The sequence below is a fragment of the Procambarus clarkii genome, chromosome 24, assembly GCF_040958095.1.
Source record: "Procambarus clarkii isolate CNS0578487 chromosome 24, FALCON_Pclarkii_2.0, whole genome shotgun sequence".
NCBI lineage: Eukaryota > Metazoa > Arthropoda > Malacostraca > Decapoda > Cambaridae > Procambarus > Procambarus clarkii.
In genome coordinates this window covers 43,888,474-43,913,701 of record NC_091173.1, presented here as the reverse complement: position 1 = coordinate 43,913,701, position 25,228 = coordinate 43,888,474, and the positions used below count along the sequence as shown (strand labels likewise).

Here is a 25,228-nt window from a genome sequence, read left to right as displayed (position 1 = left end):
TGTTGCCACAGTCACTGTAGTCAACCACAATGCTGCCAGTGTTGGCACAGTCACTGTAGTCAACCACTATGCTGCTAGTGTTGAAAAAGTCACTGTAGTCAACCACTATGCTGCGGGTGTTGCTACAGTCACTGTAGTCAACCACTATGCTACCCGTGTTGCCACAGTCTCTGTAGTCTACACTATGCTGCTAGAGTTGCTGCCAGTGTTGCAACAGTATCTGTAGTCAACCACAATGCTGCCAGTGTTGCCTCTGTCACTGTAGTCTACCACTATGCTGCCAGTATTGCCACAGACTCTGTAGTCAGCCATTATGCTGCCAGTGTTGCCACAGTCACTGTAGTTTACTACAATGCTGCCAGTGTTGCGACAGTCATTGTAGTCTACCACTATGCTGCCAGTGTTGCCACATTCACTGTAGTCTTCCACAATGCTGTCAGTGTTGCTGCCATTGTTGCCACAATCACTGTAGTGAACCACGATGCTGCCCGAGTGGCTGCCAGGGTTGCCACAGTCTCTGTAGTCAACCACTATGCTGCCTGTGTTGCTGCCAGTGGTGGCACTGTCACTGTAGTTAACCACTATGCTGCCCGTGTTGTAGTAATCTCTGTAGTAAACAACCATCTTGAGGTTATCTTGAGATGATTTCGATGCTTTTAGTGTCCCCGCGGCCCGGTCCTCGACCAGGCCTCCACCCCCAGGAAGCAGCCAGTGACAGCTGACTAACTCCCAGGTACCTATTTACTGCTAGGTAACAGGGGCATTCAGGGTGAAAGAAACTTTGCCCATTTGTTTCTGCCTCGTGCGGGAATCGAACCCGCGCCACAGAATTACGAGTCCTGCCCGCTATCCACCAGGCTACGAGGCCCCTCTGCCAGTGTTGCTACCATTGTTGCCACATTTACTGTAGTGAACCACTATGCTGCCTGTATTGCTGCCAGTGTTGCCACAGTCTCTGTAGTCAACCACTATGCTGCCTATGTTGCTGCCAGTGTTGTTACCATTGCTGCCACAGTCACTGTTGTGAACCACTATGCTGCCTGTGTTGCTGCCAGTGTTGCCACAGTCTCTGTAGTCAACCACAATGTTGCCTGTGTTGCTGCCAGTGTTGCCACTGTCACTGTAGTCAACCACTATGCTGTTAGTGTTGTAATAGTCTGTGTAGTCAACAACCATGCTGCTAGTGTTGCCACAGTCACTGTAGTCAACAACTATGCTACCAGTGTTGCTACAGGCTCTGTAGTCTACCACTATGCTGCAGTGTAGCTACAGTTGCTGTAGTCAACCACTATGCTGCCAGTGTTGCCACAGCCACTGTAGTCAACCACTTTGCTGCCAGTGTTGTCAGAGTCTCTGTAGACTAGCACAATGTTGCCATTGTTTCCACAGTCTCTGTAGTCCACAACTATGCTACCAGTGTTGCCTCTGTGACTGTAGTCAACCACTATGCTGCTAGTGTTGACAAAGGCACTGAAGTTTACCACTATGCTTCCAGTGTTGCTACAGTCACTGTAGTCAAGAACTATGCTAGCAGTGTTGCCACAGTCTCTGTAGTCTACCAATTTGCTGCAGCTGTTGTTGCCAGTGTTGCCACAGTCACTGTAGTCAACCGCTATGCTGCCAGTGTTGCCACAGTCACTGTAGTCAACCACTATGCTTCCAGTGTTGTTGCCAGTGTTGCCACAGTCACTGTAGTCAACCACTATGCTGCCAGTGTTGCCACAGTCACTGTAGTCAACCACTATGCTTCCAGTGTTGCCACAGTCTTTGTTGTCTACCACAATGCTGCCAGTGTTGCCACAGTCTCTGTAGTCATCCACAATGCTGCCAGTGTTGCCTCTGTCACTGTAGTCTACCACTATGGTGCTAGTAGAGAAACAGACTCTGTAGTCAGCCATTATGCTGCCAGTGTTGCCACAGTCACTGTAGTCTACCACAACGCTGCCAGTGTTGCCACAGTCACTGTAGTCTAACACAATGTTGCAAGTGTTCCCTCAGTCACTGAAGTCTACCACAATGCTGCCAGTGTTGCCTCTGTCACTGTAGTCTACCACAATGCTGCCAGTATTGCCACAGACTCTGTAGTCAGCCATTATGCTGCCAGTGTTGCCACAGTCACTGTAGTCTACTACAATGATGAAAGTGTTCCCACAGTCACTGTAGTCTACCACAATGCTGCCAGTGTCGCGACAGTCACAGTAGTCTACCACTATGCTGCCAGTATTGCCACAGTCACTGTAATCAATCACAATGCTGCCAATGTTGCTGTGGGTGTTGCTGCCATTTTTGTCACAGTCACTGTAGTCTACTACAATGGTGCCAGTGTTGCCACAGTGACTGTAGTCAACCATTATGCTGCCAGTATTGCCACAGTCACTCTAGTCTACTACTATGCTGCCCGTGTTGCCACAGTCACTGTAGTCAACCATTATGCTGCCAGTGTTTCCACAGTCACTGAAGTCTACTACTATGCTGCCAGTGTTGCCACAGTCTCTGTAGTCAACCATTATGCCGCTTGTGTTGCAACAGTCTCTGTAGTCAACCACTATGATGCCAGTGTGGCCAAATTCACTGTAGACAACCACTATGCTTCTAGTGTTGACACAATCACTGTAGTCAACCACTATGCTGCCAGTGTTGCCACAATCACTGTTGTCAACCACTATGCTACCAGTGTTGCCACAGTCTCTGTAGTCTACCACTATGCTGCCATTGTTGCTGACAGTGTTGCCACATTCACTGTAGTCAACCACTATGCTTCTAGTGTTGACACAATCACTGTAGTCAATCACTATGCTGCCAGTGTTGCCACAATCACTGTTGTCAACCACTATGCTACCAGTGTGGCCACAGTTACTGTAGTCAACCACTATGCTGCCAGAGTTGCCTCAGTCTCTGTAGTCAACCACATTGCTGCCTGTGTTACCACAGTCTCTTTAGTCAACAACAATGATGCCAGAGTTGACACAGTCACTATAATACACCATTATGCTGCCAGTGTTGCCACAGTCACTGTAGTCTACTAGTATGCTGCCAGTGTTGCCACAGTGTCTGTAGTCAACCATTATGCTGCTTGTGTTGCCACAGTCTCTGTAGTCAACCACTATCCTGCAGTGTTTCTGCCATTGTTGCCACAGTCACTGTAGTCAACCTCTATGCTGCCTGTTTTGCTGCCAGTGTTACCACTGTCCCACTGTCACTGTAGTCAATCACTATGCTGCTAGTGTTGCCGTAGTCTCTGGAGTCAACCACTATGCTGCCAGTGTTGCCTCTGTCTCTGTAGTCAACCACTATGATGCCAGTGTTGCCACAGTCACTGTAGTCAACCACAATGCTGCCAGTGTTGGCACAGTCACTGTAGTCAACCACTATGCTGCTAGTGTTGAAAAAGTCACTGTAGTCAACCACTATGCTGCGGGTGTTGCTACAGTCACTGTAGTCAACCACTATGCTACCCGTGTTGCCACAGTCTCTGTAGTCTACACTAAGCTGCTAGAGTTGCTGCCAGTGTTGCAACAGTATCTGTAGTCAACCACTATGCTGCCAGTGTTGCCTCTGTCACTGTAGTCTACCACTATGCTGCCAGTATTGCCACAGACTCTGTAGTCAGCCATTATGCTGCCAGTGTTGCCACAGTCACTGTAGTCTACTACATTGCTGCCAGTGTTGCGACAGTCATTGTAGTCTACCACTATGCTGCCAGTGTTGCCACAGTCACTGTAGTCTACCACAATGCTGTCAGTGTTGCTGCCATTGTTGCCACAATCACTGTAGTGAACCACGATGCTGCCCGAGTGGCTGCCAGGGTTGCCACAGTCTCTGTAGTCAACCACTATGATGCCTGTGTTGCTGCCAGTGTTGGCACTGTCACTGTAGTTAACCACAATGCTGCCCGTGTTGTAATAATCTCTGTAGTAAACAACCATGCTGCCAGTGTTGCTGCCAGTGTTGCTACCATTGTTGCCACATTTACTGTAGTGAACCACTATGCTGCCTGAATTGCTGCCAGTGTTGCCACAGTCTCTGTAGTCAACCACTATGCTGCCTGTGTTGCTGCCAGTGTTGTTACCATTGTTGCCACAGTCACTGTTGTGAACCACTATGCTGCCTGTGTTGCTGCCAGTGTTGCCACAGTCTCTGTAGTCAACCACAATGCTGCCTGTGTTGCTGCCAGTGTTGCCACTGTCACTGTAGTCAACCACTATGCTGTTAGTGTTGTAATAGTCTGTGTAGTCAACAACCATGCTGCTAGTGTTGCCACAGTCACTGTAGTCAACAACTATGCTACCAGTGTTGCTACAGCCTCTGTAGTCTACCACTATGCTGCCAGTATTGCTGCAGTGTAGCTACAGTTGCTGTAGTCAACCACTATGCTGCCAGTGTTGCCACAGTCACTGTAGTCAACCACTTTGCTGCCAGTGTTGTCAGAGTCTCTGTAGACTAGCACAATGTTGCCATTGTTTCCACAGTCTCTGTAGTCCACAGCTATGCTACCAGTGTTGCCTCTGTGACTGTAGTCAACCACTATGCTGCTAGTGTTGACAAAGGCACTGTAGTTTACCACTATGCTTCCAGTGTTGCTACAGTCACTGTAGTCAAGAACTATGCTAGCAGTGTTGCCACAGTCTCTGTAGTCTACCAATTTGCTGCAGGTGTTGTTGCCAGTGTTGCCACTGTCACTGTAGTCAACCGCTATGCTGCCAGTGTTGCCACAGTCACTGTAGTCAACCACTATGCTGCAAGTGTTGCCACAGTCACTGTAGTCAACCACTATGCTTCCAGTGTTGTCACAGTCTTTGTTGTCTACCACAATGCTGCCAGTGTTGCCACAGTCTCTGTAGTCAGCCATTATGCTGCCAGTGTTGCCACAGTCACTGTAGTCTACCACAACGCTGCCAGTGTTGCCACAGTCACTGTAGTCTACCACAATGTTGCAAGTGTTCCCTCAGTCACTGAAGTCTACCACAATGCTGCCAGTGTTGCCTCTGTCACTGTAGTCTACCACTATGCTGCCAGTATTGCCACAGACTCTGTAGTCAGCCATTATGCTGCCAGTGTTGCCACAGTCACTGTAGTCTACTACAATGATGAAAGTGTTCCCACAGTCACTGTAGTCTACCACAATGCTGCCAGTGTCGCGACAGTCACAGTAGTCTACCTTTATGCTGCCAGTATTGCCACAGTCACTGTAATCAATCACAATGCTGCCAATGTTGCTGTGGGTGTTGCTGCCATTTTTGCCACAGTCACTGTAGTCTACTACAATGGTGCCAGTGTTGCCACAGTGACTGTAGTCAACCATTATGCTGCCAGTATTGCCACAGTCACTCTAGTCTACTACTATGCTGCCCGTGTTGCCACAGTCACTGTAGTCAACCATTATGCTGCCAGTGTTTCCACAGTCACTGAAGTCTACTACTATGCTGCCAGTGTTGCCACAGTCTCTGTAGTCAACCATTATGCCGCTTTTGTTGCAACAGTCTCTGTAGTCAACCACTATGATGCCAGTGTGGCCAAATTCACTGTAGACAACCACTATGCTACCAGTGTTGCCACAGTCTCTGTAGTCTACCACTATGCTGCCATTGTTGCTGACAGTGTTGCCACATTCACAGTAGTCAACCACTATGCTTCTAGCGTTGACACAGTCACTGTAGTCAACCATTATGCTGCAACTGTGGCCACAGTTACTGTAGTCAACCACTATGCTGCCAGAGTTGCCACAGTCTCTGTAGTCAACCACATTGCTGCCTGTGTTGCCACAGTCTCTTTAGTCAACAACAATGATGCCAGAGTTGACACAGTCACTATAGTACACCATTATGCTGCTAGTGTTGCCACAGTCACTGTAGTCTACTAGTATGCTGCCAGTGTTGCCACAGTGTCTGTAGTCAACCATTATGCTGCTTGTGTTGCCACAGTCTCTGTAGTCAACCACTATCCTGCCAGTGTTTCTGCCATTGTTGCCACAGTCACTGTAGTCAACCTCTATGCTGCCTGTTTTGCTGCCAGTGTTACCACTGTCACTGTAGTCAATCACTATGCTGCTAGTGTTGCCATAGTCTCTGGAGTCAACCACTATGCTGCCAGTGTTGCTGCCAGTGTTGCCTCTGTCTCTGTAGTCAACCACTATGATGCCAGTGTTGCCACAGTCACTGTAGTCAACCACAATGCTGCCAGTGTTGGCACAGTCACTGTAGTCAACCACTATGCTGCTAGTGTTGAAAAAGTCACTGTAGTCAACCACTATGCTGCGGGTGTTGCTACAGTCACTGTAGTCAACCACTATGCTACCCGTGTTGCCACAGTCTCTGTAGTCTACACTAAGCTGCTAGAGTTGCTGCCAGTGTTGCAACAGTATCTGTAGTCAACCACTATGCTGCCAGTGTTGCCTCTGTCACTGTAGTCTACCACTATGCTGCCAGTATTGCCACAGACTCTGTAGTCAGCCAGTATGCTGCCAGTGTTGCCACAGTCACTGTAGTCTACTACATTGCTGCCAGTGTTGCGACAGTCATTTTAGTCTACCACTATGCTGCCAGTGTTGCCACAGTCACTGTAGTCTACCATAATGCTGTCAGTGTTGCTGCCATTGTTGCCACAATCACTGTAGTGAACCACGATGCTGCCCGAGTGGCTGCCAGGGTTGCCACAGTCTCTGTAGTCAACCACAATGCTGCCTGTGTTGCTGCCAGTGTTGGCACTGTCACTGTAGTTAACCACAATGCTGCCCGTGTTGTAATAATCTCTGTAGTAAACAACCATGCTACCAGTGTTGCTGCCAGTGTTGCTACCATTGTTGCCACATTTACTGTAGTGAACCACTATGCTGCCTGTATTGCTGCCAGTGTTGCCACAGTCTCTGTAGTCAACCACTATGCTGCCTGTGTTGCTGCCAGTGTTGTTACCATTGTTGCCACAGTCACTGTTATGAACCACTATGCTGCCTGTGTTGCTGCCAGTGTTGCCACAGTCTCTGTAGTCAACCACAATGCTGCCTGTGTTGCTGCCAGTGTTGCCACTGTCACTGTAGTCAACCACTATGCTGTTAGTGTTGTAATAGTCTGTGCAGTCAACAACCATGCTGCTAGTGTTGCCACAGTCACTGTAGTCAACAACTATGCTACCAGTGTTGCTACAGCCTCTGTAGTCTACCACTATGCTGCCAGTATTGCTGCAGTGTAGCTACAGTTGCTGTAGTCAACCACTATGCTGCCAGTGTTGCCACAGTCACTGTAGTCAACCACTTTGCTGCCAGTGTTGTCAGAGTCTCTGTAGACTAGCACAATGTTGCCATTGTTTCCACAGTCTCTGTAGTCCACAGCTATGCTACCAGTGTTGCCTCTGTGACTGTAGTCAACCACTATGCTGCTAGTGTTGACAAAGGCACTGTAGTTTACCACTATGCTTCCAGTGTTGCTACAGTCACTGTGGTCAAGAACTATGCTAGCAGTGTTGCCACAGTCTCTGTAGTCTACCAATTTGCTGCAGGTGTTGTTGCCAGTGTTGCCACAGTCACTGTAGTCAACCGCTATGCTGCCAGTGTTGCCACAGTCACTGTAGTCAACCACTATGCTGCAAGTGTTGCCACAGTCACTGTAGTCAACCACTAGGCTTCCAGTGTTGTCACAGTCTTTGTTGTCTACCACAATGCTGCCAGTGTTGCCACAGTCTCTGTAGTCATCCACAATGCTGCCAGTGTTGCCTCTGTCACTGTAGTCTACCACTATGGTGCTAGTAGAGAAACAGACTCTGTAGTCAGCCATTATGCTCCCAGTGTTAACACAGTCACTGTAGTCTACCACAATGCTGCCAGTGTTGCCACAGTCACTGTAGTCTACCACAATGTTGCCAGTATTCCCTCAGTCACTGAAGTCTACCACAATGCTGCCAGTGTTGCCTCTGTCACTGTAGTCTACCACTATGCTGCCAGTATTGCCACAGACTCTGTAGTCAGCCATTATGCTGCCAGTGTTGCCACAGTCACTGTAGTCTACTACAATGATGAAAGTGTTCCCACAGTCACTGTAGTCTACCACAATGCTGCCAGTGTTGCGACAGTCACTGTTGTCTACCACTATGCTGCCAGTGTTGCCACAGTCACTGTAGTCTACCAAAATGCTGCCAGTGTTGCTGCCATTGTTGCCACAATCACTGTAGGGAACCACGATGCTGCCTGAGTGGCTGCCAGGGTTGCCAAAGTCTCTGTAGTCAACCACTATGCTGCCTGTGTTGCTGCCAGTATTGGCACTGTCACTGTAGTTAACCACTATGCTGCCCGTGTTGTAATAATCTCTGTAGTAAACAACCATGCTGCCAGTGTTGCTGCCAGTGTTGTCCCTGTCTCTGTAGTCTCAAATTATGCTGAGAGTGTTGCCACAGTCACTGTAGTCTACCACAATGCTGCCAGTGTTGCCAAAGTTGCTGTAATCAACCACAATGCTGCCAGCGTAGCGACAGTTAATGTCGTCTACCACAATGTAGCCAGTGGTGCAACAGTCACTGTTCAATTACTATGCTACCAGTGTTGCCACAGATTCTGTAGTTTACCACAATGCTGCCAGTGTTGCCACAGTCACTGTAGTCAACTATTATACTGCCAGTGTTGCCACAGTGACTGTAGTCTACTAATATGCTGCCAGTGTTGCCACAGTCTCTGTCGTCAAGCCTTTTGCTGTTTCTGCTGCCACAGGCTCTGTAGTCAACCACTATGCTGCCAGTGTTGCTGCCAGTGTTGCTACCATTATTGCCACAGTTACTGTTGTGAACCACTATGCTGCCTGTGATGCTGCCAGTGTTGCCACAGTCTCTGTAGTCAATCACTATGCTGCCTGTGTTGCTGCCAGTGTTGTTACCATTATTGTCACAGTCACTGTAGTGAACCACTATGCTGCCTGTGTTGCTGCCAGTGTTGCCACAGTCTCTGTAGTCAACCACAATGCTGCCTGTGTTGCTGCCAGTGTTGCCACTGTCACTGTAGTCAACCACTATGCTGTTAGTGTTGCAATAGTCTGTGTAGTCAACAACCATGCTGCCAGTGTTGCCACAGTCACTGTAGTCAACAACTATGCTACCAGTGTTACTACAGCCTCTGTAGTCTACCACTATGCTGCCAGTATTGCTGCAGTGTTGCCACAGTTGCTGTAATCAACCACTATGCTGCCAGTTTTGCCACAGTCACTGTAGTCAACCACTTTGCTGCCAGTGTTGTCAGAGTCTCTGTAGTCCACAACTATGATACCAGTGTTGCCTCTGAGACTGTAGTCAACCACTATGCTGCTAGTGTTGACAAAGGCACTGTAGTTTACCACTATGCTGCCAGTGTTGCTACAGTCACTGTAGTCAAGAACTATGCTAGCAGTGTTGCCACAGTCTCTGTAGTCTACCAATTTGCTGCGGGTGTTGTTGCCAGTGTTCCCACAGTCACTGTAGTCAACCACTATGCTGCCAGTGTTGCCACAGTCACTGTAGTCAACCACTATGCTTCCGGTGTTGTTGCCAGTGTTGCCACAGTCACTGTAGTCCACTACTATGCTGCCAGTGTTGCCACAGTCACTGTAGTGAACCACTATGCTTCCAGTGTTGCCACAGTCTTTGTTGTCTACCACAATGCTGCCAGTGTTGCCACAGTCTCTGTAGTCATCCACAATGCTGCCAGTGTTGCCTCTGTCACTGTAGTCTACCACTATGGTGCCAGTAGAGAAACAGACTCTGTAGTCAGCCATTATGCTGCCAGTGTTGCCACAGTCACTGTAGCCTACCACAATGTAGTCAGTGTTCCCTCAGTCACTGTAGTCTACCACAATGCTGCCAGTGTTTCCACAGTCACTGTAGTCTACCACTATGCTGCCAGTGCTGCCACAGTCACTGTAGTCTACCACAATGCTGCCAGTGTTGCTGCCAGTGTTGCTTCCAGTTTTGCTGCCAGTGTTGCTGCCATTTTTGCCACAGTCACTGTAGTTTACCACTATGCTGCCTGTGTTGCGACAGTCACTGTAGTCTACCACAGTGCTGCAAGTGTTGCCAGAGTCACTGTAGTCAACCATTATGCTTCCAGTATTGCCACAGTCACAGTACTCTACTACTATGCTGCCCGTGTTGCCACAGTCTCTGCAGTCAACCATTATGCTGCTTGTGTTGCCACAGTCTCTGTAGTCATCCACTATGCTGCCTGTGTTGCTGCCACTGTTGCCACTGTCACTCTAGTCAACCACTATGCTGACAGTGTTGTAATAATCTCTGTAGTCAACTACTATGCTGCTAGTGGTACCACAGTCACTGTAGTCTACCACAATGCTGCCAGTGTTGCCACAGTCACTGTAGTCAACTATCATGCTGCCAGTGTTGCCACAGTCACTGTGGTCACCTATTATGCTGCCAGTGTTGCCACAGTCACTGTGGTCAACTATTATGCTGCCAGTGTTGCCACAGTGACTGTTGTCTACTACTATGCTGCCAGTGTTGCCACATTCTCTGTAGTCAACCATTATGCTGCTTGTGTTGCCACAGTTTTTGTAGTCAACCACTATGCTGCCAGTGTTGCTCCCAGTGTTGCTGCCATTTTTGCCACAGTCACTGTAGTCAACCATTATGCTGCCAGTATTGGAACAGTCACTGTAGTCTACTACTATGCTGCCAGATTTGCCACAGTCTCTGTAGTCAAAATCTATGCTGCCAGTAATGCCTCTGTCACTGTAGTCTACCACGATCCTGTTATTGTTTCCACAGACTCTGTAGTCAACCATTATGCTGCCAGTGTTTCCACAGTCACTGCAGTCTACCATTATGCTGCCAGTGTTGCCACAGACAATGCAATCTACCTCTATGCTGCCAGTGTTGCTACAGTCTCTGTAGTCAACATTATACTGCTTGTGTTGCAGCCTGTGTTTCTGCCAGTGTTGTTGCCTTTGTTGCCACAGTCACTGTAGTATACCACAATGCTACCAGTGTTGCCACAGTCACTGTAGTCTACCACAATGCTGCCAGTGTCCCCACAGTCACTGTAGTCAACCGCTTTGCTGCCAGTGTTGCCACTGTCACTGTAGTCAACCACTATGCTGCAGTGTTGTCATATTCTCTGTAGTCAACCACTTTGCTGCCAGTGTTGCTGCCAGTGTTGCCACAGTCTCTGTAGTCAACCACTATGATGCCAGTGTTGCAACAGTCACTGTAGTCAACCACTATGCTGGCAGTGTTGAAACAGTCACTGTAATCAACCACTATGCTGTCAGTGGTGCCACAATCACTGTAGTCAACCACTATGCTACCAGTGTTGCCACAGTCTCTGTAGTCTACCACTATGCAGCCAGTGTTGCTGCCAGTCTTGCCACAGTCACTGTAGTCAACCACTATGCTGCCAGTGTTGCTGCAAGTGTTGCTGCCATTGTTGCCACAGTCACAGTAGTCAACCACTATGCTGCCTGTGTTGCGGCCAGTGCTGCCACAATCTCTGTAGTCAACGACTATGCTGCCTGTGTTGCTGCCGGTGTTGCCACTGTCACTGTAGTCAACCACAATGTTGCCAGTTTTGCTATAGTCTCTGTAGTGACCCACTATGCTGCCAGTGTTGCTGCCAGTGTTTCCAGAGCCTCTGTAGTCAACCACAATGCTGCCAGTGTTCCCACAGTCATTATAGTTCACCAAAATGCTGCCAGTGTTCCGACAGTCACTGTAGTCTACCACTATGCTGCCAATGTTGCCACAGTCACTGTAGTCTACCACAATGCTGCCAGTGTAGCCACAGTCACTCTTGTCAACCATTATGCTGCTTGTGTTGCCAAAGTTTCTGTAGTCAACTACTATGCTGCCAGTGTTGCTCCCAGTGTTGCTGCTATTGTTGCCACAGTCACTGTAGTGAACCATTATGCTGCCAGTATATCCACATTCACTGTAGTCTACTCCTATGCTGCCAGTGTTGTCACAGTCTCTGTTGTCAACCATTATGCTGCTTGTGTTGCCACAGTTTCTGTAGTCAACCACTATGTTGCCTGTGTTGCTGCCAGTGTTGCCACAGTCTATGCATTCAACCACTATGCTGCCTGTCTTGCTGCCAGTGTTGCCACTGTCACTGTAGTTAACCACTATGCTGCGAGTGTTGTAATAGTCTCTGTATTCAAACACAATGCTGATAGTGTTGCTGCTAGTGTTGCTACAGTCACTGTAGTCAACCACTATGCTGCATGTGTTGACACATTCACTGTAGTCAACCACTATGCTGCCAGTGTAGCAACAGTCACTGTAGTCAACCATTATGCTCCCAGTATTGCCACAGACACTATAGTCTACCACAATGTTGCCAGTGTCGCCATAGTCTCTGTAGTCAACCCTTTTGCTGTATGTGTTGCCACAGTCTCTGTAGTCAACCACTTTGCTGCCAGTGTTGCTGCCATTGTTGCCACAGTCACTGTAGTCTACCACAGTGCTGCCAGTGTTGTCACATTCACTGTAGTCAACCATTATGCTGCCAGTATTGCCACAGACAATGTAGTCTACTACTATGCTGCCAGTGTTGCCACAGTCTCTGTAGTCAACCACAATGCTGCCTGAGTTGCTGCCAGTGTTGCCACTGTCACTGTAGTTAACCACTATGATGCGAGTGTTGTAATAGTCTCTGTATTCAAACACCATGCTGATAGTGTTGCTGCTAGTGTTGCCACAGTCTCTGTAGTCTCTCATTATGCTGCAAGTGTTGCCACAGTCACTGTAGTCTACCACAATGCTGCAAGTGTTGCTACAGTCACTGTAATCTACCACAATGCTGCCAGTGTAGCAAAAGTCAATGAAGTCAACTATTATGCTGCCATTGTTGCCACAGTGACTGTAGTCTACTACTATGCTTTCAGTGTTGCCATAGTCTATGTAGTCAACCATTTTGCTGTTTGTGTTGCCACAGTCTCTGTAGTCAACCACAGTGCTGCCAGTGTTGTCACAGTCACTGTGGTCTACCATTATGCTGCCAGTGTTGCCACAGTGTCTGTAGTCAACCAAAATGCTGCCAGTGATGCTGCCAGTGTTGCCACTGTCACTGTAGTCAACCACTATGCTGAGAATGGTGGCTGACAGTGTTGCTGCCATTGTTGCTATTGTTGTTGCTGGTTATTGATAGTGACAATGCTGCCAGTGTTTCTGCCATTGTTTCCACAGTCACTGTAGTCTTCCACAGTGCTGCCAATGTTGTCACAGTCATTGTAGTCAACCATTTTGCTGCCAGTATTGCCACAGACTCTGTAGTCTACCACAATGCTGCCAGTGTTGCCACAGTCTCTGTAGTCTACCACAACCCTGCCAGAGTTCCCCTAGTCACTGTAGTATACAACTATGCTGCCAGTGTTGGCACAATCTCTGTAGTCAACCATAATGCTACCAGTTTTACCACAGTCACTGTAGTCTTCCACAATGCTGCCATTGTTCCCTCTGTCACTGTAGTCGATCACAATGCTGTCAGTGTCGCGACAGTCACAGTAGTCTACCACTATGCTTCCAGTATTGCCACAGTCATTGTAATCAACCACAATGATGCCAGTGTTGCTGCCAATGTTGCTGTGGGTGTTGCTGCCATTTATGCCACAGTCACTCTAGTCTACCACAATGGGGCCAGTGTTGCCATAGTGACTGTAGTCTACCACTATGCTGCCAGTGTTGCAACAGTCATTGTAGTGTACCAGAGTGCTGCCAGTGTTTCCACAGTCACTGTTGTCAACCATTATGCTGCCAGTATTGCCACAGTCACTGTAGTCTGTTACTATGCTGCCCGTGTTGCCACAGTCACTGTAGTCAACCATTATGCTGCCAGTGTTTCCACAGTCACTGAAGTCTACTACTATGCTGCCAATGTTGCCACAGTCTCTGTAGTCAACCATTATGCTGCTTGTGTTGCAACAGTCTTTGTAGTCAACCACTATGTGGCCAGTGTTGCGGCCAGTGTTGCTGCCAGTGTTGTTGCCATTGTTGCCACAGTCACTGTAGTCTACCACAATGCTGCCAGTGTTGCCACAGTCACTGTAGTCAACAATTATGCTGCCAGTGTTGCAACAGTCACTGTAGTCTAAAACAATGCTGCCAGTGTTGCCACAGTCACTGTAGTCTACAACTAAGCTGCCAGTGTTGCCACTGTCTCTGTAGTCAACCACTATGATGCCAGTTTTGCCACAGTCACTGTAGTCAACCACTATGCTGCCAGTGTTGACACAGTCACTGTAGTCAACCAATATGCTGCCAGTGTTGACACAGTCACTGTAGTCAACCACTATGATGCCAGTTTTGCCACAGTCTCTGTAGTCATCCATTATGCTGCCTGTGTTGCTGCCAGTGTTGCCACTGTCACTGTAGTCAACCACTATGATGACAGTTTTGCCATAGTCACTGTAGTCAACCACTATGCTGCCAGTGTTGCTGACAGTGTTCCTGCCAGTGTTGCCACTATCTCTGTAGTCAACCACTATGATGCCAGTTTTGCCACAGTCACTGTAGTCAACCACTATGCTGCCAGTGTTGCCACAGTCACTGTAGTCAACCACTATGCTGCTAGTGTTGACAAAGTCTCTGTAGTCAACCATAATTCAGTGTTGCTACAGTCACTGTAGTCAACCACAATGCTACCAGTGTCGCCACAGTCTGTGTAGTCTACCACTATGCTGCCAGTGTTGCCACAGTCATTGTAGTCAACCACTATGCTGCTAGTGTTGCCACAGTCACTGTAGTTAACCATTATACTGGCAGTGTTGCCACAATCTCTGTAGTCAACCTTTATGCTGCCATTGTTGCCACAGTCTCAGTAGACAACCACTATGCTGCCAGTGTTGCCACAGTCTCTGTAGTCAACAACTATGATGCCAGTGTTGAGACAGTCACTGTAGTCAACCATTATGGTGCCAGAGTTTCCACAGTCACTTAAGTCTACTACTATGCTGTCAGTGTTGCCATAGTCTCTGTAGTCAACCATTATGCTGCTGGTGTTGCGACAGTCTCTGTAGTCAACCACTATGTGGCCAGTGTTGCGGCCAGTATTGCTGTCAGTGTTGTTGCTATTGTTGCCACAGTCACTGTAGTCTACCACAATGCTGCCAGTGTTGCGACAGTCACTGTAGTCTACCACAATGCTGTCAGTGTTGCCACAGTCACTGTAGTCAACCATTGTGCTGCCAGTTTTGCCACAGTCACTGTAGTCTACAACTAAGCTGCCAGTGTTGCCACAGTCTCTGTAGTCAACCATTATGCTGCTTTTGTTGCCACAGTCTCTGTAGTCAACCACAATGCTGCCAATGTTGCTGCCAGTGTTGCCACTGTCACTGTAGTCAACCACTGTGCTGCCAGTGTTGCCATAGTCTCTGTACTCAACCACTATGCTGCCAGTGTTACTGCCAGTGTTTCTACAGTCTCTGTAGTCAACCACTATGATGCCAGTGTTGCCACACTCACTGTAGTCATCCACTATGCTGCCAGTGTTGCCACAGTCACTGTAGTCAACCACTATGCTGTTAGTGTTTACTCAGTCACAGTAGTCAACCACTATGCTGCCAGTGTGGCCACAATCACTGTTGTCAACCACTATGTTACCAGTGTTGCCACAGTCTCTGTAGTCTACAACTATGCTGCCAGTGTTGCAACCAGTGTTGCCACTGTCACTGTAGTCAACAACTATGCTGCTAGTGTTGACATATTCACTGTAGTCAACCACTATGCTGCCAAAGTTTCCACAGTCACTGTAGTCAACCACTATGCTGCCAGTGTTGCCTCAGTCTATGTAGTCTACCACAATGCTGCCAGTGTTGATGCCAGTGTTCCCACAGTCTCTGTAGTCAACCACTTTGCTGCCAGTGTTGCACCAGTCTTTGTAGTCAACAACTATAATGCCAGTGTTGACACAGTCACTGTAGTCAACCATTATGCTGCCAGTTTTGTCACAGTCACTGTATTTTACTACTATGCTGCCAGTGTTGCCACAGTCTCTGTAGTCAACCATTATGCTGCTTGTGTTGCCAAAGTCTCTTTAGTCAACAACTATGCTGCCTGTGTTGCTGCCAGTGTTCCCACTGTCACTGTAGTTAACCAATATGATGCCAGTTTTGCCACAGTCACTGTAGTCAACGACTATGCTGCCAATGTTGCCAGTCTCTGTAGCCTACCACTATGCTGCCAGTGTTGCTGACAGTGTTGCCACAGTCACTGTAGTCATCCACTAAACTCCTAGTGTTGACACAGTCACTGTAGTCAACCACTATGCTGCTAGTGTTGACATATTCACTGTAGTCAACCACTATGCTGCCAATGTTTCCACAGTCACTGTATTCAACCACTGTGCTGCCAGTGTGGCCTCAGTCTATGTAGTCTACCACAATGCTGCCAGTGTTGCCCCAGTCTCTGTAGTCAACAACTATAATGCAAGTGTTGACACAGTAACTGTAGTCAACCAATATGCTGCCAGTTTTGCCACAGTCACTGTAGTCTACTACTATGCTGCCAGTGTTGCCACAGTCTCTGCTGACAGTGTTGCTGCAAGTGTTGCCACTGTCTCTGTTGTCAACCACTATGATGCCAGTTTTGCCACACTCACTGTAGTCAACCACTATGCTGCCAGTGTTGCTGCAAGTGTTGTCACTATCTCTGTAGTCAACCACTATGATGCCAGTGTTGCCACAGTCACTGTTGTCAACCACTAAGCTGCTAGTGTTGACACAGTCACTGTAGTCAACCACTATGCTGCCAGTGTTACTGCCAGTGTTTCTACAGTCTCTGTAGTCAACCACTATGATGCCAGTGTTGCCACACTCACTGTAGTCATCCACTATGCTGCCAGTGTTGCCACAGTCACTGTAGTCAACCACTATGCTGTTAGTGTTGACTCAGTCACAGTAGTCAACCACTATGCTGCCAGTGTGGCCACAATCACTGTTGTCAACCACTATGTTACCAGTGTTGCCACAGTCTCTGTAGTCTACAACTATGCTGCCAGTGTTGCAACCAGTGTTGCCACTGTCACTGTAGTCAACAACTATGCTGCTAGTGTTGACATATTCACTGTAGTCAACCACTATGCTGCCAAAGTTTCCACAGTCACTGTAGTCAACCACTATGCTGCCAGTGTTGCCTCAGTCTATGTAGTCTACCACAATGCTGCCAGTGTTGATGCCAGTGTTCCCACAGTCTCTGTAGTCAACCACTTTGCTGCCAGTGTTGCACCAGTCTTTGTAGTCAACAACTATAATGCCAGTGTTGACACAGTCACTGTAGTCAACCATTATGCTGCCAGTTTTGTCACAGTCACTGTATTTTACTACTATGCTGCCAGTGTTGCCACAGTCTCTGTAGTCAACCATTATGCTGCTTGTGTTGCCAAAGTCTCTTTAGTCAACAACTATGCTGCCTGTGTTGCTGCCAGTGTTCCCACTGTCACTGTAGTTAACCAATATGATGCCAGTTTTGCCACAGTCACTGTAGTCAACGACTATGCTGCCAATGTTGCCAGTCTCTGTAGCCTACCACTATGCTGCCAGTGTTGCTGACAGTGTTGCCACAGTCACTGTAGTCATCCACTAAACTCCTAGTGTTGACACAGTCACTGTAGTCAACCACTATGCTGCTAGTGTTGACATATTCACTGTAGTCAACCACTATGCTGCCAATGTTTCCACAGTCACTGTATTCAACCACTGTGCTGCCAGTGTGGCCTCAGTCTATGTAGTCTACCACAATGCTGCCAGTGTTGCCCCAGTCTCTGTAGTCAACAACTATAATGCAAGTGTTGACACAGTAACTGTAGTCAACCAATATGCTGCCAGTTTTGCCACAGTCACTGTAGTCTACTACTATGCTGCCAGTGTTGCCACAGTCTCTGCTGACAGTGTTGCTGCAAGTGTTGCCACTGTCTCTGTTGTCAACCACTATGATGCCAGTTTTGCCACACTCACTGTAGTCAACCACTATGCTGCCAGTGTTGCTGCAAGTGTTGTCACTATCTCTGTAGTCAACCACTATGATGCCAGTGTTGCCACAGTCACTGTTGTCAACCACTAAGCTGCTAGTGTTGACACAGTCACTGTAGTCAACCACTATGCTGCCAGTGTTGCCACAGACTCTGTTATCAACTACTATGCTGCCAGTGTTGCCACAGTATCTGTAGTCAACCACTATGCCGCCAGTGTTGCAACAGTCTCTGTTGTCAACAACTATGCTGCCAGTGTTTCCACATTCACTGTAGTCAACCATTATGCTCCCAATATTGCCACAGACACTGCAGTCTACTACTATGCTGCCAGTGTTGCTACAGTCTCTGTAGTCTACCACAATGCTGCTAGTATTCACACAGTCACTGTAGTCAACCACTATGTTGCCAGCGTTGCCACAGTCACTGTAGTCAACCACTATGCTGCCAGAGTTGCCAAAGTCACTGTAGTTAACCATTTCACTGCCAGTGTTGCCACAGTCTCTGTAGTCAACAATTATGTTGCCAGTGTTGCCACAGTCTCTGTAGTCGACCATTATGCTGCCATTGTTGCCACAGTCACTGTTGTTAACCATTATGCCGCCAGTGTTGCCACAACCACTGTAGTCAACCATTATGCTACCAGTGTTCACACAGTTTCTGTAGTCTACCACTGTGCTGCCAGTGTTGCCACAGTCACTGTAGTCAACCACTATGCTGCTAGTGTTGACACAGTCACTGTAGTCAACCACTATGCTGCCAGTGTTGCCTCAGTCTCTGTAGTCTATCACAATCCTGCCAGTGTTGCTGCCAGTGTTGCCACAGTCTCTGTAGACAACCACCAAGCTTCCAGTGTTGCCACAGTCTCTGTAGTCAACCATTATGCTGCTTGTGTTGCCACAGTCTCTGTAGTCAACCACAATGCTGCCAGTGTTGCTGCTAGTGTTGCCACTGTCACTGTAGTCAACCACTCTGCTGCCAGTGTTGTCATAGTCTCTGTACTCAACCACTATGCTGCCAGTATTGCTACAGTCTCTGTAGTCAACCACTATGATGCCAGTGTTGCCACAGTCACTGTAGTCAACCACTATGCTGCTAGTGTTGACACAGTTACTGTAGTCAACCACTATGCTGCAAGTGTGGCCACAATCACTGTTGTCAACCACTATGCTACCAATGTTGTAACACTCTCTGTAGTCTACCACTATGCGGCCAGTGTTGCTGCCAGTGTTGCCACAGTCACTGTAGTCAACCACTATGCTGCTAGTGTTGACATATTCACTGTAGTCAACCACTATGCTGCCAATGTTTCCACAGTCACTGTAGTTAACCACTATGCTGACAATGTGGCCTCAGTCTATGTAGTCTACCACAATGCTGCCAGTGTTGTTCCAGTGTTCCCACAGTCTCTGTAGTCAACCACTTTGCTGCCAGTGTTGCCCCAGTCTCTGTAGTCAACAACTATAATGCCAGTGTTGACACAGTCACTGTAGTCAACCATTATGCTGCCAGTTTTGCCACAGTCACTAGAGTCTACTACTATGCTGCCAGTTTTGCCACAGTCTCTGTAGTCAACTATTATGCTGCTTGTGTTGCCAAAGTCTCTTTAGTCCACAACTATGCTGCCTGTGTTGCTGCCAGTGTTGCCACTGTCACTGTAGTCAACCACAAAGCTGCTAGTTTTGACGCAGTCACTGTAGTCAACCACTATGCTGCCAGTGTTGCCACAATCTTTGTAGTTAACCACTATGCTGCCAGTATTGCCACAGTCTCTTTAGTCAACAACTATGCTGCCAGTGTATCCACAGTCACTGTAATCAACCATTGTGCTGCCAGTATTGCCACGGTCACCGTAGTCAACCACTATGCTACCAGTGTTGCCATAGTCACTGTAGTTAACCATAATACTGCCAGTGTTGCAAAAGTCTCTGTAAATCAACTATTATTCTGCTAGTGTTTACACAGTCTCTGTAGTCGACCATTATGCTGCCATTGTTGCCACAGTTACTGTAATTAACGATTATGCCGCCAGTGTTGCCATAGTCTCTGTAGTCAACCTTTATGCTGCCAGTGTTCCCACAGTCACTGTAGTCAACCATTATGCTGCTTGTGTTGCTGCCAGTTTTGCAACAGTCACTGTAGTCAACCACTATGCTGCCAGTGTTGCCACAGTCACTGTAGTCAACCACTAAGCTGCTAGTTTTGACTAAGTCACTTTAATCAACCACTATGTAGCCCCTGTTGCTACAGTCACTGTACTCAACTACTATGCTACCAGTGTTGCCACGGTCTCTGTAGTCTACCACTTAGCTGCAAGTTGTGCTGCCAGTGTTGCCAAAGTCACTGTAGTGAAACACTATGCTGCTAGTGTTCACACAGTCACTGTAGTTAACCACTATGATGCCAATGTTGCCACAATCACTGTTGTCAACCACTATGCTACAAATGTTGCCAGTGTCTGTAGCCTACCACTATGCTGCCAGTGTTGCTGCCAGTGTTGCCACAGTCACTGTAGTCATCCACTAAGCTCCTAGTGTTGACACAGTCACTGTAGTCAACCACTATGCTGCTAGTGTTGACATATTCACTGTAGTCAACCACTATGCTGCCAATGTTTCCACAGTCACTGTATTCAACCACTATGCTGCCAGTGTGGCTTTAGTCTATGTAGTCTACCACAATGCTGCCAGTGTTGCCCCAGTCTCTGTAGTCAACAACTATAATGCAAGTGTTGACACAGTCACTGTAGTCCACCAATATGCTGCCAGTTTTGCCACAGTCACTGTAGTCTACTACTATGCTGCCAGTGTTGCCACAGTCTCTGTAGTCATCCATTATGCTGCCTGTGTTGCTGCCAGTGTTGCCACTATCACTGTAGTCAACCACTATGATGCCAGTTTTGCCATAGTCACTGTAGTCAACCACTATGCTGCCAGTGTTGCTGACAGTGTTCCTGCCAGTGTTGCCACTATCTCTGTAGTCAACCACTATGATGCCAGTTTTGCCACAGTCACTGTAGTCAACCACTATGCTGCCAGTGTTGCCACAGTCACTGTAGTCAACCACTATGCTGCTAGTGTTGACAAAGTCTCTGTAGTTAACCATAATTCAGCCAGTGTTGCTACAGTCACTGTAGTCAACCACAATGCTACCAGTGTCGCCACAGTCTGTGTAGTCTACCACTATGCTGCCAGTGTTGCCACAGTCATTGTAGTCAACCACTATGCTGCCAGTGTTGCCACAGTCACTGTAGTTAACCATTATACTGGCAGTGTTGCAACAATCGCTGTAGTCAACCTTTATGCTGCCATTGTTGCCACAGTCTCAGTAGACAACCACTATGCTGCCAGTGTTGCCACAGTCTATGTAGTCAACAACTATGATGCCAGTGTTGAGACAGTCACTGTAGTCAACCATTATGGTGCCAGAGTTTCCACAGTCACTTAAGTCTACTACTATGCTGCCAGTGTTGCTACAGTCTCTGTAGTCAACCATTATGCTACTGGTGTTGCCACAGTCTCTGTAGTCGACCACTATGTGGCCAGTGTTGCGGCCAGTATTGCTGTCAGTGTTGTTGCTATTGTTGCCACAGTCACTGTAGTCTACCACAATGCTGCCAGTGTTGCGACAGTCACTGTAGTCTACCACAATACTGTCAGTGTTGCCACGGTCACTATAGTCAACCATTGTGCTGCCAGTGTTGCCACAGTCACTGTAGTCTACAACTAAGCTGCCAGTGTTGCCACAGTCTCTGTAGTCAACTATTATGCTGCTTGTGTTGCCACAGTCACTGTAGTCAACCACAATGCTGCCAGTGTTGCTGCCAGTGTTGCCACTGTCACTGTAGTCAACCACTGTGCTGCCAGTGTTGCCATAGTCTCTGTACTCAACCACTATGCTGCCAGTGTTACTGCCAGTGTTGATACAGTCTCTGTAGTCAACCACTATGATGCCAGTGTTGCCACAGTCACTGTAGTCATCCACTATGCTGCCAGTGTTGCCACAGTCACTGTAGTCAATCACTATGCTGTTAGTGTTGACTCAGTCACAGTAGTCAACCACTATGATGCCAGTGTGGCCACAATCACTTTTGTCAACCACTATGTTACCAGTGTTGCCACAGTCTCTGTAGTCTACCACTATGCTGCCAGTGTTGCTACCAGTGTTGCCACAGTCACTGTAGTCAATCACTATGCTGCTAGTGTTGACATATTCACTGTAGTTAACCACTATGCTGCCAAAGTTTCCACAGTCACTGTAGTCAACCACTATGCTGCCAGTGTTGCCTCAGTCTATGTAGTCTACAACAATGCTGCCAGTGTTGTTGCCAGTGTTCCCACAGTCTCTGTAGTCAACCACTTTGCTGCCAGTGTTGCACCAGTCTTTGTAGTCAACAACTATAATGCCAGTGTTGATACAGTCACTGTAGTCAACCATTATGCTGCCAGTTTTGTCACAGTCACTGTATTCTACTACTATGCTGCCAGTGTTGCCACAGTCTCTGTAGTCAACCATTATGCTGCTTGTGTTGCCAAAGTCTCTTTAGTCAACAACTATGCTGACTGTGTTGCTGCCAGTGTTCCCACTGTCACTGTAGTCAACCACTATGATGCCAGTTATGCCACAGTCACTGTAGTCAACGACTATGCTGCCAGTGTTGATGACAGTGTTGCTGCAAGTGTTGCCACTGTCTCTGTTGTCAACCACTATGATGCCAATTTTGCCACAGTCACTGTAGTCAACCACTATGCAGCCAGTGTTGCTGACAGTGTTGCTGCAAGTGTTGCCACTATCTCAGTAGTCAACCACTATGATGCCAGTGTTGCCACAGTCACTGTTGTCAACCACTAAGCTGCTAGTGTTGACAGTCACTGTAGTCAACCACTATGCTGCCAGTGTTGCCACAGACTCTGTAATCAACTAATATGCTGCCAGTGTTGCCACAGTATCTGTAGTCAACCACTATGCCGCCAGTGTTGCAACAGTCTCTGTAGTCAACAACTATGCTGCCAGTGTTTCCACAGTCACTGTAGTCAACCATTATGCTCCCAATATTGCCACAGACACTGCAGTCTACTACTATGCTGCCAGTGTTGCTAGTCTCTGTAGTCTACCACAATGCTGCTAGTATTCACACAGTCACTGTAGTTAACCACTATGTTGCCAGCGTTGCCACAGTCACTGTAGTCAACCACTATGCTGCCAGAGTTGCCAAAGTCACTGTAGTTAACCATTACACTGCCAGTGTTGCCACAGTCTCTGTAGTCAACAATTATGTTGCCAGTGTTGCCACAGTCTCTGTAGTCGACCATTATGCTGCCATTGTTGCCACAGTCACTGTTGTTAACCATTATGCCGCCAGTGTTGCCACAACCACTGTAGTCAACCATTATGCTACCAGTGTTCACACAGTTTCTGTAATCTACCACTATGCTGCCAGTGTTGCCACAGTCACTGTAGTCAACCACTATGCTGCGAGTGTTGACACAGTCACTGTAGTCAATCACTATTCTGCCAGTGCTGCCATAGTCACTGTAGTCAACCACTATGCTGCCAGTGTTGCCTCAGTCTCTGTAGTCTACCACAATTCTGCCAGTGTTGCTGCCAGTGTTGCCACAATCTCTGTAGACAACCACCAAGCTTACAGTGTTGCCACAGTCTCTGTAGTCAACCATTATGCTGCATGTGTTGCCACAGTCTCAGTAGTCAACCACAATGCTGCCAGTGTTGCTGCTAGTGTTGCCACTGTCACTGTAGTCAACCACTGTGCTGCCAGTGTTGCCATACTCTCTGTACTCAACCACTATGCTGCCAGTGTTGCTACAGTCTCTGTAGTCAACCACTATGATGCCAGTGTTGCCACAGTCACTGTAGTCAACCACTATGCTGCTAGTGTTGACACAGTCACTGTAGTCAACCACTATGCTGCAAGTTTGACCACAATCACTGTTGTCAACCACTATGCTACCAGTGTTGTAACAGTCTCTGTAGTCTACCACAATGCGGCCAGTGTTGCTGCCAGTGTTGCCACAGTCACTGTAGTCAACCACTATGCTGCTAGTGTTGACATATTCACTGTAGTCAACCACTATGCTGCCAATGTTTCCACAGTCACTGTTGTTAACCACTATGCTGACAATGTGGCCTCAGTCTATGTAGTCTACCACAATGCTGCCAGTGTTGTTCCAGTGTTCCCACAGTCTCTGTAGTCAACCACTTTGCTGCCAGTGTTGCCCCAGTCTCTGTAGTCAACAACTATATTGCCAGTGTTGACACAGTCACTGTAGTCAACCATTGTGCTGCCAGTTTTGCCACAGTCACTAGAGTCTACTACTATGCTGCCAGTTTTGCCACAGTCTCTGTAGTCAACCATTATGATGCTTGTGTTGCCAAAGTCTCTTTAGTCCACAACTATGCTGCCTGTGTTGCTGCCAGTGTTGCCACTGTCACTGTAGTCAACCACAAAGCTGCTGGTTTTGACACAGTCACTGTAGTCAACCACTATGCTGCCAGTGTTGCCACAATCTTTGTAGTTAATCACTATGCTGCCAGTATTGCCACAGTCTCTTTAGTCAACAACTATGCTGCCAGTGTTTGCACAGTCACTGTAGTCAACCATTGTGCTGCCAGTATTGCCACGGTCACTGTAGTCAACCACTATGCTACCAGTGTTGCCATAGTCACTGTAGTTAACCATAATACTACCAGTGTTGCAAAAGTCTCTGTAAATCAACTATTATTCTGCTAGTGTTTACACAGTCTCTGTAGTCGACCATTATGCTGCCATTGTTGCCACAGTCACTGTAGTTAACGATTATGCGGCCAGTGTTGCCATCGTCTCTGTAGTCATCCTTTATGCTGCCAGTGTTCCCACAGTCACTGTAGTCAACCATTATGCTGCTTGTGTTGCTGCCAGTTTTGCTACAGTCACTGTAGTCAACCACTATGCTGCCAGTGTTGCCACAGTAACTGTAGTCAACCACTAAGCTGATAGTGTTGACAAAGTCACTTTAGTCAACCACTATGCAGACCCTGTTGCTACAGTCACTGTAGTCAACTACTATGCTACCAGTGTTGCCACGGTCTCTGTAGTCTACCACAAAGCTGCAAGTTGTGCTGCCAGTGTTGCCACAGTCACTGTAGTCAAACACTATACTGCTAGTGTTCACACAGTCACTGTAGTTAACCACTATGATGCCAATGTTGCCACAATCACTGTTGTCAACCACTATGCTACCAATGTTGCCAGTCTCTGTAGCCTACCACTATGCTGCCAGTGTTGCTGCCAGTGTTGCCACAGTCACTGTA

General features: G+C 47.7%; 4 protein-coding genes across 4 annotated transcripts; 2 read left to right on the top strand and 2 right to left on the bottom strand.

The window, feature by feature from the left end:
* Positions 1-8,499: 8,499 nt before the first annotated feature.
* LOC138368088 (protein rtoA-like) lies at positions 8,500-9,030 on the bottom strand. The gene has a single exon (XM_069330387.1). It carries the CDS (start codon positions 9,028-9,030, stop codon positions 8,500-8,502), a length of 531 nt encoding a protein of 176 aa, XP_069186488.1.
* A 2,022-nt stretch (positions 9,031-11,052) lies between these two features.
* Positions 11,053-13,074, bottom strand: LOC138368087 (uncharacterized). The gene has a single exon (XM_069330386.1). It carries the CDS (start codon positions 13,072-13,074, stop codon positions 11,053-11,055), a length of 2,022 nt encoding a protein of 673 aa, XP_069186487.1.
* Positions 13,075-21,944: 8,870 nt separating this feature from the next.
* Positions 21,945-22,771, top strand: LOC138368086 (uncharacterized). The gene is made up of 2 exons (XM_069330385.1): positions 21,945-21,949; positions 22,033-22,771. Exons 1-2 carry the CDS (start codon positions 21,945-21,947, stop codon positions 22,769-22,771), a joined length of 744 nt encoding a protein of 247 aa, XP_069186486.1.
* Positions 22,772-22,962: 191 nt separating this feature from the next.
* On the top strand, positions 22,963-24,129 carry LOC138368085 (uncharacterized). Its single transcript, XM_069330383.1, has one exon. It carries the CDS (start codon positions 22,963-22,965, stop codon positions 24,127-24,129), a length of 1,167 nt encoding a protein of 388 aa, XP_069186484.1.
* Positions 24,130-25,228: the final 1,099 nt, after the last annotated feature.

Coding starts and splice junctions, on each gene's coding strand:
- LOC138368088 (XM_069330387.1), bottom strand. CDS start 9,030: ATGGTTGTTGACTACACAGACTATTGCAACACTAACAGCATAGTGGTT.
- LOC138368085 (XM_069330383.1), top strand. CDS start 22,963: ATGCTCCCAATATTGCCACAGACACTGCAGTCTACTACTATGCTGCCA.
- LOC138368087 (XM_069330386.1), bottom strand. CDS start 13,074: ATGGCAGCAACACTGTCAGCCACCATTCTCAGCATAGTGGTTGACTAC.